This window comes from Alosa pseudoharengus, unplaced genomic scaffold (assembly GCF_046254945.1).
Source record: "Alosa pseudoharengus isolate Yale_2024_CS ecotype anadromous, Long Island Sound unplaced genomic scaffold, YU_APseudo_1.1 YU_APseudo_1.1_scf_7, whole genome shotgun sequence".
Lineage (NCBI taxonomy): Eukaryota > Metazoa > Chordata > Actinopteri > Clupeiformes > Clupeidae > Alosa > Alosa pseudoharengus.
In genome coordinates this window covers 16,597,498-16,618,624 of record NW_027468859.1, presented here as the reverse complement: position 1 = coordinate 16,618,624, position 21,127 = coordinate 16,597,498, and the positions used below count along the sequence as shown (strand labels likewise).

The following is a 21,127-nucleotide window of genomic DNA, read 5'->3' as shown; positions in this document are numbered from 1 at the left end:
CGGTTTGCAAGGGACCAAATTGTATGTAATTGTTACTATGTTCACGATTAGCCCCCATTCCTCTGGTGAGTTGATTGGACTTTACCCAGGAAAGCTTAACTGAAAATTCAAGCTACTGACATCAATTCATGAAATGTACGCCAACAGAAAAGCCTGAAGAGGATAACAGACCAATACCAAAACAGGACACATCAAGAGACTGTTAAATGAGCTTGCTCCATGCAGACAATGCTAAAACTTCCTGGTATAGCAATGGAAACTTTATTCAACAATATACAAACAAAAATTCAGTAGGCTTTTCTCTTTAATCGAGCTAAATCTATGCACATTTCTACTTAATTATAGAAGGGTTTAATGTCAAAAGTAAGTCATTAATAAGGTGTGAAAATATGAGGTTTTGTTTCATAGTGATTGATGGCATCTCTATGTGCTAATGTTGTTGTTGTTGATGATGTAACAGGAAAACCATAGCCTACCAGTTTTATAACATCACGAGAAACACGAGGCCCACCGCAGTCCTTTTCACAGAGTAGCCACACTCTCGACGTAGCTGGCGTAGTGAAAGAGGTGCGCCACCTGTTGAATAAAAAAAGAAAGGAAAAGAAAAGAATGTCTGGTCTCAAGCTATTGATGCAAACACTGGAAGTGAAAGGGCTGCAAGGAATCGGCTGAATTAGGCTACTAATGTCGACAGCAAGTTATTGTGTACACTGTAAAACAAAAACAAGTTATCCAATACTTTTCTTACCGCTGTCTAAGTGGAGTGAAGAACATCCAGGGCCTTGTTGCTAGGTTACGGGGACACTGGCGAGACACGCCGCTCCGTCTGGCATCATGTTTTTGTTTGTATTTATGTAATGTTCGTAATTTTATGTAATGTTCTGTTCATTTTTTGTATTTATTTTTCAAGTTAAATGTAATCACTCTTTATTATGACCGCCGCGCAGCGAAGCGGCGGTCATATAGGTTTAGTCAGATTTTTTTTTTTTTTTTTTTTTTTTTTTTTTTTTTTTTTCTTTTTCGCATGCCCAAATTTCTGTCAATGATTCCCGGGACACTGAAAGACCGGGGTACACGAAACTTGGTGGGCATGTAACCCCACATGGATAGCATGGAACCATCGTTTTTCGTTTTGATCTGTAGCCCCCCCGCTGGACTGGACCCCCCGAAAGGAGGGTAGGGCAGACACAGTTTTCTGTGAATATCTCGAAAACCGTAGGGTTTAGGAGGACCATTTTTTTTTGTATGTTGATCTCAAGGGGCCATGTCAACCCATTCCATAACGACTCATTTCATGTATAGCGCCACCTAGTTAAACACAAAAAAGTAAAAATGAGGTGTTGTAATTGAAGGTATCTGTGACCTAACAAAGTCAAAACTGTACAAAATTGGAAGTGTAGGATCATTATGACACCCTCTGTATGCACGCCAAGTTTCGTGGAATTCCGTTCATGGGGGGCCACACAATAAATTAATTTATGTTACTATACACCAACTGGCCTGTAGGTGGCCGGAGACAGTTTTCTGTGAATATCTTGATAACCGTAGGGCCTAGGAGGTCCACCTTTTTTATGTATGTTGGTCTTAAGGGGGCATGTCAACCCATCCCATTACCACTTATTTCATGTATAGCGCCACCTAGTTAAAAATTAAAAAGCAAAAAATTAGGTGTTTTCATCACAATATCTCTGGCTGACAAGGTCAAAACTGCACGAAATTAAAAGTGTAGGATCATTATGACACCCTCCGAATGCATGCCAAGTTTTGTGTACTTTCGTTCATGGGGGGCCTTACAATAAAATAATTTATGTGTACATTTAGTGACGTACACCAACAAGGATTCCCGGGACACTGAAAGACCGGGGTACACAAAACTTGGTGGGCATGTACCCCCACATGGATAGCATGGGACCGTAATTTTTCGTTTTGATCTGTAGCCCCCCCGCTGGACTGGACCCCCCGAAAGGAGGGTAGGGCAGACACAGTTCTCTGTGAATATCTTGAGAACTGTAGGGCCTAGGATGACCATTTTTTTCCGTATGTTTGCCTCCAGGGGTCATGTTAACCCATTTCATGTGCACACATGTGCACAAACAGATACACACACACACACACACACATACATTCACAGTAATCATACGTATGACACATACTCACACAGTAGACATATGTACGCTTGCATGCACAGGCACATACGCAGGCATACACACAAGCACGCACACACACACACACACGCATAACATAAACATGTACATGCACACATGCACACAATTCAAGAATTTCTCAGAATTATGAACAGGCAAGATGGAGGTGGGGTTGTATAAAATGAATTTTACATGTGAAATCTATGAACTAATCATGTTTTGGTACTTGTTGTCTAGCAGATATCAGTGAGAATTGAGTGTGGATAATGCAATTTAGTGAGACAGTTAGAATCATATAGGCCTTTCAGCGTGATTTATTTTTGTGGAAAAAATGTGCTGGACTGGGCGGCGGTCATATTTTGTACCTCTCTGCGGTACATCTAGTTTCTTAAATGTATGTCTTGGTGTCATGGGTACGCTGGCGACTACGCCGCTCCGTCCGGCATCTATTGTCTTTGTTAGTCTGTGTCAATGACAATGTCTTATATGTGAAGCGCTTTGGGTTGCACTCTGTGCATGTAAAATGCGCTATACAAATAAATCTGACTTGACTTGACTTGACTTGTGCCGAGAACTTCATGAGGTCATTAGTACATAATAACTTTGGTCGCATAAGATCCCAGGCCCTAAAGTCATCAGTGCCGCTTTGTCCACCCACCAGGCCTGGACGTGGATCGTCAGTTTGAACGTTAATGGTGCCATCGTCTGTAGTGTTTTCTCCAACATATCGTCTCTCATATTCCAGATTTCGACCCAGTGAAATATTCCCTGTGCCGAAAGTAATTGTCCCAGTGTGAATATTCTCAGACCTTTCCTCATGATGCGTCTTGTATTTTTGCACTATTTCGAGACTTATACCATATGTTTGGCCAATGTAAAGACATAAGAGACACAAAAATAACACCCTGGTTTGGTTTAACTCTCATTTCTATAAAAGTGGTAGCCTACAACCAGGGAACTGTACTAGCCTTGCTCTCACAACTCTTTCTGTACCCTATATTATAGGCCTACTCAATTAACACTAATTGAAATGAGACCAGCGACCAAGCCTCTGATCAGGCTGTAATTGACGATGCAGCTGAACACCTAACTAGGACTATATTATAACACTGAACTAGGCCTATAGGGCTCTGGGCCTACTCTTTAATTTCATTAACAGTTGAAGAGATACAGCTGGCCTAATGGTTTTAGGAAGGCTACATTAATTACACTAAGTGGACAAGCTGTCTCAGTAAACATTTTGTGAAGGAGTATAGGCTAAATTTTTATATGGTTTGATCAGAAGTTCAGGTTCAGACGTTCACGTTCACGCATGTTTTTGTGCATATGGGTGTGTGCACGTACTTGTGTGCCAGTATGTGTGTCTGTGTGAATATCTGCGTGTGTGTTTAGGCGCTTGTGTGTGTGTGTGTGTGTGTGTGTGTGTGTGTGTGTGTGTGTGTAGATGTAACAAGTCTGCATACTAGAAGCTAAGAAGTCCTATTCATTTCAAAGAGTTTGAGTAGGAGGCTACTGGTCTTCAAATCTTACTGGATCTAACATGAAATACATGAAACTACCAACAGAGGGCTCCTTACATCCATTTACAACTGAGTCCTTTTTTCTTTGGAAACTCTGAAAACTATGACCTCTGTCAACATACATATCAGAGTACATCTTCAGCAGATGCAACTCCCCTCCAGTCACAAAAAAAAGCAAACGTGAGGAAACAGGTTGGTTACATCCTTCTGTACTTGTTGACTTACAAGTGGACAATTTGTTAAAAAGCTATATCTATGGGGTATCTGTAGACTGTATAATATAGGACAGTGATGAAAACCACTTCAAACGCAACCTTTTCTTCCCGGTTGAATAGCTCACAAACCACAAAGCAAACACAAAGCATATCAAACACATACCAAAAAACAGCAGAATCGTTTAGAACTTTGAGAATTCAATGGTATAATTTGTTCGTCTGTACAATTAGGTGCTCTCGAGTAATCTGATTTTGAAATCACTGCAAATTTCTGCATTGTCTTCAATATTGGGTTCACATTATTATGTAATTACACCCCAAAATTGTGAATTGTGTGCATGTGTGCATGTTCATGTTTATGTTGTGTGTGTGTGTGTGTGCGTGCGTGTGCGTGTGCGTGTGCGTGTGCGTGTGCGTGCGCTTGTGTGTGTGCCTGCGTATGTGCCTGTGCAAGCGTACATATGTCTACTGTGTGAGTATGTGTCATACGTATGATTACTGTGAATGTATGTGTGTGTGTGTGTATCTGTTTGTGCACATGTGTGTACATGAAATGGGTTAACATGACCCCTGGAGGCAAACATACGGAAAAAAATGGTCATCCTAGTCCCTACAGTTCTCAAGATATTCACAGAGAACTGTGTCTGCCCTACCCTCCTTTCGGGGGTCCAGTCCAGCGGGGGGGCTACAGATCAAAACGAAAAACGACGGTTCCATGCTATCCATGTGGGGTTACATGCCCACCAAGTTTTGTGTACCCCGGTCTTTCAGTGTCCCGGGAATCATTGTTGGTGTACGTCACTAAATGTACACATAAATTATTTTATTGTAAGGCCCCCCATGAACGAAAGTACACAAAACTTGGCATGCATTCGGAGGGTGTCATAATGATCCTACACTTTTAATTTCGTGCAGTTTTGACCTTGTCAGCCAGAGATATTGTGATGAAAACACCTAATTTTTTGCTTTTTAATTTTTAACTAGGTGGCGCTATACATGAAATAAGTGGTAATGGGATGGGTTGACATGCCCCGTTAAGACCAACATACATAAAAAAGGTGGACCTCCTAGGCCCTACGGTTCTCGAGATATTCACAGAAAACTGTCTCCGGCCACCTACAGGCCAGTTGGTGTATAGTAACATAAATTAATTTATTGTGTGGCCCCCCATGAACGGAATTCTACAAAATTTGGTGTGCATACAGAGGGTGTCATAATGATCATACACTTCCAATTTCGTGCAGTTTTGACTATGGTTTTGACCTTCAATTACAACACCTCATTTTTACTTTTTTGTGTTTAACTAGGTGGCGCTATACATGAAATGAGTGGTTATGGAATGGGTTGACATGGCCCCTTGAGATCAACATACAAAAAAAAAATGGTCCTCCTAAACCCTACGGTTCTCGAGATATTCACAGAAAACTGTGTCTGCCCTACCCTCCTTTCGGGGGGTCCAGTCCAGCGGGGGGGCTACAGATCAAAACGAAAAATGATGGTTCCATGCTATCCATGTGGGGTTACATGCCCACCAAGTTTCGTGTTCTAAGATCTGTAGCCCCCCTGCTGGACTGGACCCCCCGAAAGGAGGGTAGGGCAGACACAGTTCTCTGTGAATATCTTGAGAACTGTAGGGCCTAGGATGACCATTTTTTTCCGTATGTTTGCCTCCAGGGGTCATGTTAACCCATTTCATGTGCACACATATGCACAAACAGATATACACACACACACACATACATTCACAGTAATCATACGTATGACACATACTCACACAGTAGACATAGTGGATAATGCAATTTAGTGAGACAGTTAGAATCATATAGGCCTTTCAGCGTGATTTCTTTTTGTGGAAAAAATGTGCTGGACTGGGCGGAGGTCATATTTTGTACCGCTCTGCGGTACATCTAGTTAATTACAAACGTATAAGTTCAGAGGTCAGAGGCATATATAGCTACATGAATTTAAATGTGGAATAAAAATATGTTTTAATTTGATTTATACAGACTTTTGATTATCCAATTGGGTGTGTTATTGGGATTTTATACATTTATTGTGCGCAAATATAATTTTGGTAACCTTACAACCCCCTGCAATCTCTGGCGACCCCTAATGGGGTCCGCGGACCCCAGCTTGGGAATCACTGCAGTAGATAATGAGTACCTTTAAAAGCAACATACTTGGTCAAAACAGGAATTGGGGTGAAACCACATGGACATTTCCAATAACTATAACTATTCTCTTTTTAGACCATCTTACCACTTCTCCTTTCTCACAGTTCTATATCTCTCTCAGTTCAACACACACACGCGCGCAAACACCCACTCACGCACATACGCACATGGTATTTGTGACACACTGTGTTATTTCCTCATAAGTCTTCAAGGAAACTCTAGTGTTAATTTGCCAACTAACTAATTTTAACAATGACACCAGAACTCATCAAACCTTTACTCAAATAAATGTTTAGAGGAAGTGTTGACAATTAAGTTGCGACTGCTGAGACACCACAGGAAAACTGTTTTAGGGCTCAGGGCTCACTGTCTTCTTCCCTGACTTAGCTAATCAGCAGTGGGCTTGTTAGTTATCATTTCAGTCACTTTCAAACTTCAGGTAATTCTGTCACAACCTAATGACCTCATCATGCTACATCCATACAGGATAATTACTATACAAACTATGTCAATGGGGTGAACAGCTGATGAGTGATCCAGACTGGGATGACGTGGTAGAATTGAGGAAACTCTGACCCTCACTTAAATACTGAACTCAGTTCACAAGACAAACTCAAGAGGACCAAACATGACAGCAGTCCGACTTGCTTTGATAGTGCTGCTCCTCTGCCTCACTCATCCACAATCAGGTGAGACACACAGAGTTTCTTAATGCATGGTTATTGTTATGGTGCTGGTTATTGTCTTTAGCAGACGCTTGTCTGCTTTAGGAAATAGAGGTGGTGGTAGAGTAGTGGATAAGGAGCTGGGCAAGCATGCAGTAACCAGAAAAAGTTGTGGGTTCAATTCCTGGCTGTCACTGTTGAGCAAGGCACTTTATCCCCTTTATCCCCAGCAAGGCACTTTATCCTCAGTTGCTCCGGGCAGAGGTGGAGGAAGTACACAATTCCTTTACTTAAGTCAAAGTATAGATTCACCTTGTCAAATATAACTCCAATACAAGTGAAAGTTGCTAAGTCAGATTTTTACTTAACAACATTACTTAAGTTGAAGTACAGAATTACTTGCTTTTAAAAATACTTAAGTGTTCAGAAATACAAGTATTTTTCCTTTCTAATGTATTGTAATGTTTATTTGATAGGGTATACATCCTTTGGTCAAACATAGGACTTGAACAGACCTTTAGTCCAACAAAAACATTTTACCTATTTGTATAACTTTGCAACTATTCAAATGGATGCAATAATATAATTTAAATGTATTCGTTCAAAAATCTAAAACATTTTCACTGCCGAATACAAAACCAGATAACTCAATTATGAGTATCAGGTGATGTCAGGTGATTGTCTAATTTCATTCCAATTTCACAATGACCATGGAGGATAGCCTGGTTAACATTAGACCACTTCTCAAATCTCAATTGATAACAGGTTTGTTTGGGTTCTCGCAGGCTTCATGGAGGATGTTCTGATGAAGAATCTGTTGTCACCATCATTACCACAGCCAATTCAGCCAAGTTCAAATTGAACTATTGACAAAGTTAACTTCAAAATGGTCTTTCATATTATTGCATTTAAATAATCAAATGTGGTTAAAAGTAATGAGTACTTCATGGTCATATATTGAATTTTGAATTTCTCCTTGGGGATCAATAAAGTATCTATCTATCTATCTATCTCTATCTATCTATCTATCTATCTATCTATCTAATGTAGTGGAGTCAAAAGTACAGTATTTGTCTTTTAAATGTAGTGGAGTAAAAGACACAAGTTTCCAAAAATATTAATACTCAAGTAAAGTACAGATACTCAAAAATCATACTTAGGCTAAGTACAGTAATCAAGTAAATGTATTTATTTACTGTCCACCCCTGGCTCCGGGAGACTGGCCCTTGTAATAATTGACATATGTATGTAGCTTTGGATAAGAGCGTCAGCCAAAAGAATAAGTATGAATAAGTAAGTAAGGGAAGTGTAGAAACTGTGTGTATAGGGAGGGAAGATCTGAAAATGGCACTTTAAAAAGGGGAGTTAGTGATGATGAGATACTTGGAATGGAACATTGTTATTTATAAGTTGTTGGCTATGTTATTTATGTCATTACCATGTTTTCAGGTAAATGTGGAGACCCACATATTGTGTATTCAAAGGAAATAGATGATGTGACAATGCCATGTGAAAATGTAGTTGCTGAGGACTGCTCTTCAACTACATGGCTCTATAGCAGCCCTGGATCTCAAGACGCTATTGAAGAGGTCACCCATGGAAGCATCAGGTCTGAGAACACAAACAGAGCAGACAGACTGAAGCTGGAGCCTGACTGTTCTCTGAAAATTATTAACGCCACCTCTCAGGATGCGGGAGAGTATACCTGTCGACAGTTCTTGACTACACATGGACAACAAGATGGAGAAGACACTGTTTTGTATCTTTCTATACTCACAGGTGGGATTTTTACTCGGTGTAGCATTTCTCTGGGAAGTATATAATACCCTGCAGTCTGTAATATCCAGGGTTCCCATTCTAAGTGAAATTTCATGACTTTTCCCTGACAGAAACACTGAATTTCCATGACCTATACTATGTAATGAAGGGTACAATGCTAACATAAAAACTAAAATTTCCCTCAGGATGAATAAAGTATCTATCTATCAATATACCCACCAAATATTTCAGAACAGTCACATAGCATTCAAGAATCTTTCACTTTTTTATAGCGGGAGATGAATAAATGGCCATTGAATAAACAAAGTTGGACACCACAACTACTCAAGCAAGCAGTAAATCTAATAACAAGATATACACCAATTCTGAGTGGAAATATATTATGAATATATTTTGGCAAATACATTTTAAACAAAATTCCCTGATATTCCAGGACTTTGCCCCCCAAATGATAAAATTCCCTGGCCTTCCATGTCTGGAATAGACTTTCCAAAATTCCATGATATTTCAGAAATTCCATGACCTGTGGGAACCCTGAATATCTTCATTTCTTTCTTAGTTTCCTCCTCAATAGCATCAGAGATGAAGGCTAACACCACTGTAACCTTCTACTGCCATTTGACCATCCATGACCATAGCCAGAATGAACAGGATGGCACAAAGATAGTGTGGACTGGCTTTAACCAACGTCGGGTCAAGGACGTGTATCCATATAATATCTCATTCACACGAACATTGACAAAAGAGGACAAAAATAGGAAGCTGCAGTGTAAAGTGGAATCGAAGGGAGAGCTCAAAGCCACTCTGGACTACATCATCAATCTACAAGGTGACTTGTAACACTGATCAAAAGTACTTTTAGTAACTGATATTGCATGCCTGCATTTATGTTTACTATTTAAATTGTAAATGTCTTTCTGGATCATTGTACAGGGTACATAATTGTTGGAAGCGATTTAAGCGCATTGCTTTTCCTATATCATGCTCCACTCGTATATAAACCTTTTTCATTTTACTGACGAAAACGTAACAGTTATTACGTCCCAATGATACATGCATATTGGCCTAAGAGGTAAAGAATTTAAGATGTTTTGATGTTTTTTCCCCCCCTTCCATTCCACTTTACACTGCAGCTTCCTATTTTTGTCCTCTTTTGTCAATGTTCATGTTTTCAAACATTGAATAATGTTGCGGTTTTTGAATTCAACCATTTACAAAAAGCTAATTTTCTTCCCGTGTCTGTGCTGCTCAGGTGAAGATGGCTCTCACCCTGCGGGCTTGATAGGTGCTGTGGTTGGGGCTGTAGCTGTGGCTGTGGCTGTGTGTGCATCTCTAGTATTTCCCTGGAGGAGAAAAGCAAGTAAGTAACATTAAAATGTGATTAAGATTAACTGGGGCACACCACACATAAACAGAGACAATATTCTCTATTGCATGAAAGTTATGGGCTCTAAGGTTTCTATACATAAACAAACAAATCATATGATGCTATACATGAATATATTGTATACCGGTAATATGATACAACCATAATACATAGACATAAATTGGTTAAGGTCTTCCATTATGGAAACAATATACTTCTATCAGAGGATTAAAAAGTCATGACAAATTCAGACACAAAAAATTACAGCACACTGAGAAATCCTCTGATGAGCTTTATTATTATTATTATTATTATTATTATTATTATTATTATTATTATTATTTTATTTCAGAGCACGAAACAGCAAATGTGAGGTCTGAGAATGTGAGCACAAATATACCAAAGGAAAAAACTGAAGACGAGAGGAAAACATCAGGACAATCAAAACAGGCTCTGGTAAGTAATCTTAAATGTATGGTGTCATCGTTGCCAGTGAAATGTGAAACTGAAAAAAGTGGAAAAGTCTGGGCAAATTGGACCTTTACATATTTGTGTGCGCAAGTTAATTGTCTGCATGTACATCAATGTGTTCATAAGTTCATAAATACACTGCTGTATTATTATATTATAATATTCAGTATCTATCCAATGTTATCTTGTTTTAGCCCATACTTACACAGATGAAATGCAGTATTATGAAATAAACTATGCTTCATTAAAATAACTATCATTAAACCACAAGAACTAACTAGTTAAATGATCACTCAGTATCACCTTTGAACATCCATATTAAAACAGCATACTGGATTCAATGTACTGACTTGAGGGTTCTGCAATTACAGGGAGACCAGGGAGTCACCTATGTGGAAATTACCATCACAGCAAACATCAGGAAAAGTTCAGATAAACCCACAGCCCAACATGAGACGGAGTATGCCACCATCAAGACTATGTGCTGAACACACCACCCCACACTGCAGGTGGTACTGCAAATACATATTTTCCTACAGTGTAATTAATGTACATTTCTCGGTAGAATCATGGTGTATAATTGGCTTCTTTGTGGGTCTTCTTGGCTGTTACATTCGTGTCTTTAAAACTGTGTGAGGTGTCACGTGTTAACTGTTTTATTGATGCTGTTAAGGATGAGTGTGGACCCTAATGCACTCAGGGAATGAGGGGTCGGTTTTATAGACCTGCTTACAGCATAACTCTAATAATTACAGTATAGTCGCTAGGGATTTTTTGTGAAAGATTGAAAGTTTTACCTTGACTTTTGTCTGTCAGATTCCTATTAAGATCATTTCATTCCTGTTTGAAACAAAGTCCGTCAATCTAATTAGGGTCTGTGTAGAGGTCTGTGAGGAGATAGTTTTTCTATTTTTGACATCAGGTATTTTGTTTTTATCAAATCATGAAACAATTGTATTTGTAAAAGTATATCATATAGGAATCCTATCCAAGATGAATTTTCCCTTGGGATCAATAAAGTATTTCTCTATCTCTCTATCTATCTATCTATATGTTTCTAAGTCTCTTTCAAGGGAATTGGTGGCAATATTTTGAAGAACAATTGCTCTTTAATGTACTTATCTATCAATTGACAGAACTCCCTACATACAAATGTAAACAAAAAAAATATGTTTTTCACTGTATTCATTTGCTTTATACCTTAATATAAATACTTAATACTTAAAAATGTAAACTCTGTCGTGTGCTTTGTCTGGGCATGGAGGGTGTGAGAGGGGGGTGCAGATCAGATAACACGGTGGTGGAGAGCAGCACACTGTTGGTCTGCACACTTGAGGCTTTTGGTACCACAGCCCCCATGCAGTGAGGATCCAGTAGGTGTCGAGTGCCTTGGTCTTGACAGTGTCTCAGAAGCCTCTGAACGGTCAAGCTCAAGAACAAAAGGTTGTGATCACCCCCCCCCCCCCTCCTCTCCCTCCTCTCCCTTGCTCTGTTTTCTGGCTATACTGTGCTCCTTTGAAGACCTTACCCAACCCCCAGTCCTCTTGACCTGATATCCCACATGCAAACACACACACACACACACACACACGCACACAGTGTGTGACAGACTAGCGGAGCCGGTACGAATGTTTCAGCATTAGCATATTAAACAGCCTGGACTGGCTTGTCCTGCCTCAAGACAGCGAATGTAGTTAATCTGCACACTTAAAGCAAGAGAGTGCTTAAGAAGACAAAAGTGGACTGTGGACTGACCAATACAGAGATAGTTCATGAAAAGTGGACTGTGGACTGACCAATACAGAGATAGTTCATGAAGAAATAATAATAAGGGGGAACATGAACTAGAAGAACACTCATCACACCATTTATGTCAATGCCTGACTCAGAGGTGGTGATGGTTTTAGATGAAAGAAGATAAAAGGAACTAAAAAGGGAAGAGACATTGTGCAAGAAGAGCAAAATTCACAAGTGACACTAATATAGTCTTTTAGCCTCCACATGAATAAACTTTTCTGCACAAAGTTGTAAAAATATTTATTCTTGTGAAAAGTTAAAGGCATTACCCTAGACCTTAATTTTATAGTGGCTAAATCAGAAAACACACACACACACACACTATTTCTCTTGTGACTATCATACTACTATTGTACTCCACTGTTCTGTATGCATGGTGACTGACACAGTTAAGTAGTAGACATCTAAATATTGGGTATCTATCTATGTGTGTAGTCTCAGCTCTCTGATGGTCCACTCTCAGAATGTGACAGACTATCTGTTGCATATTGCTCTTAAACTGGAAATGCTCAGTTGTAATCTTAAATCAAGTCATTTTACACAGAGCAAAATATACAAATGAAATGAAATAGACTTTTAAAATCAGTTCATAAGGAAAACTAAATTATTTGACACTATATTTACATTCATATAGCGCTTTTCAAGGCGTCTAAAGTGCTTTGCAGTGAAGGAGAACCTCACTATTCACCACCAATGTTTAGAAAATAAAACTTCAGTAACACTCAGCTTGTCCGTCAACAACAATCATTGAAGTGGAAAGGGGATTAATGTCCTTTGTTTCAATGTTTTGCAATTCTGCCAGGAGGTCTCTTCCATTTACTGAAGGCAGATTTGGACTCTATCTCAAGCTTGTCAAGCGCAAGGCAGCATGGGAACACCCAGGCTAGTCTGGCAGCAGAATGTAACCAACATCCAGATGTGATCACAAAAAGGACATCTACGGACACCAGTGTCAGTGTTATAAGGAGAAATGTGCATCCCAACACTGGGCTCTCTCTCTCTGTGGAGGTGGATAAGGTGTAAGGTTTGTTTTTTTCCCCTCCCCACATACCTCTTTGCAAAACAGCTGCATTGGCACCAAGTAGTCTGGCAGCCCCCCTGAAGAGTGCACAGTGGAGGGCCACGCATAGACCAAGGCCAGGGAGAGGTGTGGCTGTGTTGGTACGTGGAGGACAGGAGTATGTGGGGTGGCCGTGGGACAAAAGGCCAGAGATCCTGAAAGCCTTGCAAAAGGCGGACAGGGAGAAGTGTTAAAAGTGATACCTGACAGAAACGAGCAACTATGGACACCAGCAGACACACATACACACAGTCTGCTGCTTAGGTTCCACAGTAGGAACCTAATAAACAAGAGGTTTTCGGAAATCTTTAGGTGGGAAACCTCAGCTATTTCCATCTGGTATTAAACATATAAAGAAATCTGAACCATTCCAGTTCATATAATACTGCAATGTGTCAGCTAGTTATTATATCCAAACACTCTTAAGTACCACACATTTTATTAATGACTCAACTGCAGGCCTGTTTAGACAGCATCACAGTGCTATATATTAGGCAACACAAAAAAATTCATACACACCTGTATCCTGTCACTTACACTGATTTAATATAAACAATTACATATTTAGAACTAACTTTGTTGATTATGTGCAGTGAAATCCGTTGTTTAACTGATGCATTCACCTGGAGATATAGACATTTCCACCCGGCCCCCAGTGACCAGTCTACATCTCAAGCACTTTCTCTCTCTCTCTGGTTTACACATTTTCTAAACCATTTTCAGGTTTCTTGGTTAGACAAAAGACCTTGCTTTGAAAATATTTTCGTTGTAATGTGGCTATCATTTCACGTTGTGTCGAGTTCATTTGAATAGTAGGACATGACTCTAAATTAAATTGTCAATTTTATCCTTATTGCCATGACTAATAAATGAAAAGGGAACAAATGTAAAAAAAAGACACTGACATCATAATTAAAATGGATTTAGTTTCAGAATACTTTTGAATTATATTAGGAGTACTTTTCTCTGATCAAGGAAATCCGTCCGCAAACAACGTAAATGTCCTCAGTATTTTCCTAAAGATAAGTTATCATTATGAGATTTGAAGTAAACTTTTGAGCAGACTTGCACATCTAAAATATCTGTGTTAAACCCAGACAGGTATCACACGTAGGCAGGCCTACCAAACGTAGCCTATCGATACGCTCATCAGACTTAATAGCCTCTTGACACCAAGGCTTTTGTTAACACTTCACATTGAAATTGACCACGGCGCTGCGTGAGAGGGTGTGTTTTCATGCCTGGAACAAAAAACAATCTTGTGATTGACAATTTCCTGGAGGGAGGTACTCCTTATCATTTCAAATCTCTAAACTGCCTTGGACTCAGGTTGGCCTCAAAGAAGCTACCACAAGCGCAAAGTAAATTCAGTCAGTCAGTAAACTCACAATGGATTAATCTGGAAACGCAGAACAGTTAGGCTAATTCATCTCACAATATCTGCTGCCCAGGTCGGTCGGACGGACGGACGGTTATTTGAGAGTTACATTACTGATTTCAGGTAAATATTCATGTCCTCATTATACGTTTTTATGAGTTTAACCATAAGGGAGACTCCCCAATTAAGATTTTAAATTGACCGAGTCTAAACGGAGTAACGAGTTTAACGCCATAGTAAAGCGAATGCTTCCAGAGGGAAATCAAATCAGTGTTGACACAACGGGAAACAGCTTTTTTAAGATGGCAAGTGATGTTTTCAGATTTACTCGCTGCTAATGAATTAATGGGAAGCAACAGGCACAAATTAGTTTAGTAGGCTAGGCCTTCACCGTGTGTTCAGTGTATGTGCTTTAAGGAAACCCTGATACAAATGTTGAATAGTGAAACAGTAGCCTATTATGAATGTTATAGCAAAATGGTGCTAAAAATTACATTTTGACTGTGGTGACCAGCAATTAGCAATACGTTTTCAGTTAGGGCTACTGTTTGCCTTGAGACATTGTGCCTTCCATGGCACACCCAACTCTCCCCAACATTCTAAATCAATTGTATGCACCATATTGCTATGTAGTAGCCTAAAGTAATATTATACACCATTTGAAAGCTTGGGAATCCATACATGACAACCTTTTTCATGTACAATCTGTATAGTGCTTTACATTGTCAAATTAATCCTACTATGTCTCAATTAAATTTAATCAAAAATGCCCTCCGCTTCCCTAACTTCTAGTTGCAGTGTATATCCTTAGCAATAAGTACATGTGTCATATTGGGTCTTGAAATATTCACAGGAATCCATAGAAATTGAATATTCATGTTGTTTTATCCAATATTAGTTCTGCAGATGTAGAGTCCATCTTATACACACCTATTGAGCCAACAAAGAAAATGCAAAAATAGATACTTTTGTGTAATTATTCCATATTTTGTGTAGTCATTCTATATCAGAACTCCTGACATACAATCCAAGAAACTTGTAAGAGTGTTACCTTTCATTTGAGATTAGGACTATGCTTCTACACCAAGAGGTTGCCATACAGGCCATTTTGGGTAACCAAAAGCACTATGGGGAGTTTCCACAGGGCATTTTACAAAACGCATGAGCATACCTTGGCAAATAATGGTCTAAAGTACTCATATTTCATTCTATATTGATCTACTATATTGTACTTCACACAATTATTCTGTTTTCTAAGAAACTACAGGGTCTCAGCTTTCTAAAGAGGTCAAGCATTTGATGGTAGGCCAAACTAGGTGGGAACAGTGCCGTCTGAAGTAGGCACAGTGCAATGTCGCTGAGCGTGTATACTGCCTTTGTCATCCCTACAGTTTAAAGTTACAAAATTATTTTGTTTACATTTCTTAAAAGAGCAGTAATAAGAGGCTTTCAGTTTTCCATCCTTTTACTGAGACTGCTCTACTTTTTCTCTCTAGCAGGAATGATTCAGAGGAAAGAGGTTGTGCTCTCTGTCCTTGGTAAGCTCCAGGATGCCACCGAGTGCACAGGCTTGGAGGCCCTCACCCAGGTGGCCATGGAGGTGGAGCAGGTCCTGTCCCCCTTCCTCCTCCCCACAGATGCCTGTAAGGAGGTCACCTCGTGGATGGGGATCGATAGCGTGGCCCATACTCTTTACCCTGCGGATGCCCCTGTCGGCCTGCTGCCTCTAGCCTGCAAGGGGGAGGGCAACCTGCTTTTTGACGCGGCCAGCATGCTGTTGGTGGGCAGCACCAGTCTTAGTTTGGAGCTGCAGGTGAGAACCGTGGTGGAGATGCTACTGTGGAAGAGGTACTACCTGTCTGGGATGATCGACTCCAAGGTGATGCTGCAGGCTGCCCGGTTCTCCCTCTGCGCCGAGGAATCCGAGGACATGCTCAACCTCCCCATGGCCGTGCTGGAAGCCATCTTTGACGCCGATGTCAAAGCGTCCTGTTTCCCTGGCTCCTTTGCCAACATGTGGCACATCTATGCCCTCTCCTCTGTGGTCCAGTGTAACATCTACTCCGTCTACCCCATGTACAACCTGAAGATCCGGCCCTACTTCAACCGGCTCATTCGGCCCAGGGTTTGGCCAAAGGACGCAGAATTAGAAACCATCCACATCATGTGGTCCGGGGAGTTGGAGGACGCCGCCGTTTTTAAGCCTCACAACTTTGTCGCCCTTCTGAAAGCCTGTGATCTGAACATAGGAACCCCTAACAGTGAACAGAGAGCCCTGCCGATTAAGACTCTTGAACTGCTGAATCAGGACTCGCGGCTGTCCTACTCAAGCCTCAAGGACAAATTCAACATCACAAAGAGCACCTTCTACCGCTGGAGAAGGCAAACCCAGGAGCACCGGCAAAAGTCTGCTGCTAGGTACGAGGCCAAACACTTCTTTCAAGCCTGCTACTTGGAAGGAAAGCTCATTCCTCTTCTCCAGTTTAAGGAATTCTTCCCGGAGATCTCCCGCTCAACCTACTACGCCTGGAAGCATGAGCTCATGTCCTCTGGAGGTCATCTCTCTGGGGGATCCGCAGGAGAGGTGAGTCCAGGGGAGAGCACGGAACCAGAGTCCTGGTCCTCACCGGAGGGGAAGCACAGTGATCCTAAAGACAACATCACAAGCTACTTTACATTCAACGCAGACAATCTGGAGGGAGAGCGCGCCCAGAATCTCACCCTAATGCAAGAGGCCAAGAAGTGTCTGCAGAACTGCATTGCTATGAACACCTCGTTCCCATACAGAATCTTCAAGAGAAGCTTCCCAGGCATATCAAGGTCAACATACTACAACTGGAGGAGGGAAGCCATGCGGTTCAATCCGGGTTACAAAGATGCAACTGGGAGCAGTGAGGACAGCTCAGATGGTGACAAGTCTCAGAGACTAAACGGTGAGCTGTTCTCTGTCCAGCCAGCAAGCCACAGGCAAGCCCCAAGGGTCAAGATCTGGAGACACAAGCACAAGATTTTTCAGGTGGCACACCTTCGCAACAAGAAGCTCAGAGAGCAGGCAAAAGCCTATGCCCAGAAGTCCAAAATTACATTTTCCAAGTTCAAAGCCATGTTCCCCTCCATTTCCACTAGCTTCTACTGGTTCTGGAGAAACAGGAGCAACCAACAAGAACAGGTAATGGACAACCCACAGGTAAAAGCGGCTGAAAGCATGGTTCTTGTCAGAGATGCGCCTCAAAAACAGATGGTCAGTCCTCCAGTGTCTCTGTTGGAAGGTAACCCCAAGCTGTTGAGCCCAAAGCTGTGGGCTCATGAGACAGTCTCTCCTTACAAAGTCACTCTTCCTGCATACCCTGTCCCCCACAAAACCCCAGAGGACCAAATGTTTGTCATGGATGTGGTGGCACTGGCCAACTTTAAGGCCAAGGCCAAGTTATTCCTGCAGCAACGCTTTGAGGAAAAATCTTTCCCCACTTTCAAGGAGTTTAGATCCTACTTTCCCCTCACTCCACGTTCCACTTACTACATGTGGAAAAGAGCTTTGCATCATGGTGTTCCGTTAGTTCATGGATGATGGCTCTAAATTGCTGTATACCACCACAGTTCCACCAATCAGGGATATTTTTTTCCATCAGCCTGGACTCACAGTAAGAAAATTCACACACATTTTTAAGTATTTAGAAATAAACAGCCAGGCTAATCGTCTAGATCTCTAAATTGCATTTTTAAAATGTCCCTCTTCCTTTCCCTTACTTTAGTCTGCTCTCAGCTCAGGTTCAGGACATTAGCATGTGTGTGAAATGAGACTGTCCTTAAGCTGTGCACCACTTAAGCCTTAATGGCCCTTGGGCAAAAGGGTAGTTCAAAGCCAGAGATAGTGGGACTTCAAATGGCTCTTTGTTTGAGTGGTTTCTTAATCGCCTTGAACCACTGTGACTGGTTGGCCTTTTATTTTCCTATCTATTTTATTTTAGTTGCGTCGGTTACAACTTACAAAGTTTCTTTTTTGCTTACTTTTGCAAGTCAACATGACTAGCATCTGTAGTTTCAAATGTTTATCTTATGCCAATTATAATTTCATTGATGAGAAATGAAAGCATTGTACAATTCTTTGTTTGACCAAGTTCTGTTTCATTCTTTGATTCATATATATATATTTTTGTATTGACAACTGAATGTTATCTGTTTCTAGAAATGAATTCATGTGGCACCACTTATTTTATATTCTGTTCTTGCCACTCTTAAATTTGGATGTTTTTTTTTCAGTCAGTTTTTTTAATTCACTAAGTTAAGCAATGCTATGTTATAGAACTCAAATGTGCTCAGTGTGAATGTTTACAATGCAACATTTTCTGAAATGAAAATCAGGGTCTATATTTTTATTTTGCACACAGTATTTTGACAATTTCTTTTAAAAGGTATATGGATGTCCATGTGGTTTGTTGCTCATTGAGATGAATCTGTTTCGCTTCACCTTTTTTTGTTAAAACTACCTAATAATTTTTTATTTGAGTCTTTTGACCAAGGTCTGGACCATAATCACAAGCATTTTGTCTTATTTTGTCACTTTTGTAATGTTCACAATCTAAATTTATGGAGACATCTTTATGGTGTAATAAAATGGAGGGTTTTTGTAGACTGTTTAACAGCATCTTGAATATTAGTTTTTTCAGGTGATGTACTCTGGCTCCTGCTTAGTGATTCTGTACAGTGTAAATCATGGGAATGTGCATGTAGTAACTCACACAGCAAAGCAATTTTTGCTCAGAAGCAAGAAATCAATAAACCTTCCGCTAAATGTTTTGTTGTGCCTGAATGTTTGTCAACTTTAGGACTGCTCTTCCAAACTGTGAGTGAGTCATCATTAATGTTTGCACTCGTGCCAAAACACCTTTTTAAGTTCTCAGTGGCATGTAATTGTCTCATGTTCAACACAAGCCCAGTGCTGGCTTGGTTAATAAGTGTCTGATCGATTGTACTTAACCATGGACATAAAATTGCTTCATGATTTGGAGTTGTAGACCAGTCTATTGCCTCTCCTCTTGGGAGGAGTATGGCGCACATCGGTACAAAGTCTAAAGCAATGTATAGCTTTACTTTTATGTTTACATTTATCTCTGTGAACATATTGGATTTTTTCATGTTTAATATTGCTGAAAAACAATCCACTTCAAAGATATTTAATATCCTTGAACATATACCATTTATCCACAGAAAATATTTCAAGCCCAATATTATGTCTAGAATAATATTGCAATGACATAGGTAGTCCCATGAATTTCAGGAGGTACTTGAAATATGAATAATTTGAGATGGCAAAACAGTGCTGCTAACAATATGCTCATATGCTACATTTAGGCTATGAGATTGTGCAGTCAACCAAAAGCATTCTGTTTGTAGGAGTCGACTTAAGTAGCACAATTCATCATATTAATATTCATTTTGAATATTGTGCATTGTGAAATGTAGTTAAACACTTGTACAGTATGAATTGTTTTTAGTAATGTCAATGATATCTAACACTACGAACAACGGCAGCAATGGCATCATAAAGGACTGAAGGATTGGGGTACTTAAAGCATTACTGTGCTCTTGAATGTATAGAATGTCCCATACATGTCATTTTGTAGTATCTGAGTGGAATCACTGTGGTGTCTTGACCCAGAAAAACCATGCACATCAAGACAATGGCAGTGAGAAGTCTCTCACCAAGCTCCTAACTGCCCGTTAAGTCAGCTATCACATCACCTTTGCTTTTTCCATCTTAGCAGTCACGGCTTGAGACAACCATGCAGACTTCATACTGGCTGCTGTTTACCCCCAAAATAGCATGGAAATAATGAGCGTTGGCAGGTGGGGAGTAAAGCCTGCTAGGATTAGCACAGTAAAGCCATGAGACTGCTAGAAAAGCAGTTAAGCACAGCAAAGCCTTGGGTATGCCATATTCATCTGTAAACAAAGATGCACAGGGGAAATTGTTGTGTTTGCCCTCATTTAAGAAATGTACATCTCTGAAATTATGGGCAGTCTTGAATGTTCAGTAACATCTAATGATGACTGCATCTACTCCAGAATTGACGAGTGGTAACAGTCATGTTGTTAACTAGAGAGTGAAAGGTTTCAAAAGCAATAAGTGCTCCAGTAACTCTTTCCTGTAAATGTACTTTTTATACATTCTTATGCTAAGAGAGGATGGAAATAATGAAATAACTAAACACACATTTGCACACATTTAGAGCTCAAACAAGTCCGGGTCTGTCTAACAAAATGTTTCACCTGTTGTTTCAAATGTTGAAAGGATGATTTGCATGTGCAAGGACCCTTGAATCATCCGAACATTCAGCCCCAACAGCTAGGCCTACCCCCGACAGCTAAACTTGTAGGTCATTTTGAGGGAGTCAACAGTGACAAAGCAGACAGTGTTAAGTTAAATTGAGTTCTTGTAGTATATCTGGGACACAAGTATACATAGTCTCTTATCTTCATGACCTCACATGTTTTGTCTTACAACTGAGCCTAGTTTTGATGCGACCAAATATAAGAACATTCAAACTTGATGTAGTA

At 40.2% G+C, this 21,127-nt stretch overlaps 1 protein-coding gene across 1 annotated transcript; it reads left to right on the top strand.

Annotated features, from left to right (window-relative positions):
* Positions 1–14,577: 14,577 nt before the first annotated feature.
* vrtn (vertebrae development associated) lies at positions 14,578–18,406 on the top strand. The gene is made up of 2 exons (XM_076272531.1): positions 14,578–14,692; positions 16,066–18,406. Exon 2 carries the CDS (start codon positions 16,071–16,073, stop codon positions 18,135–18,137), a length of 2,067 nt encoding a protein of 688 aa, XP_076128646.1. The 5' UTR covers positions 14,578–14,692; positions 16,066–16,070; the 3' UTR covers positions 18,138–18,406.
* Positions 18,407–21,127: the final 2,721 nt, after the last annotated feature.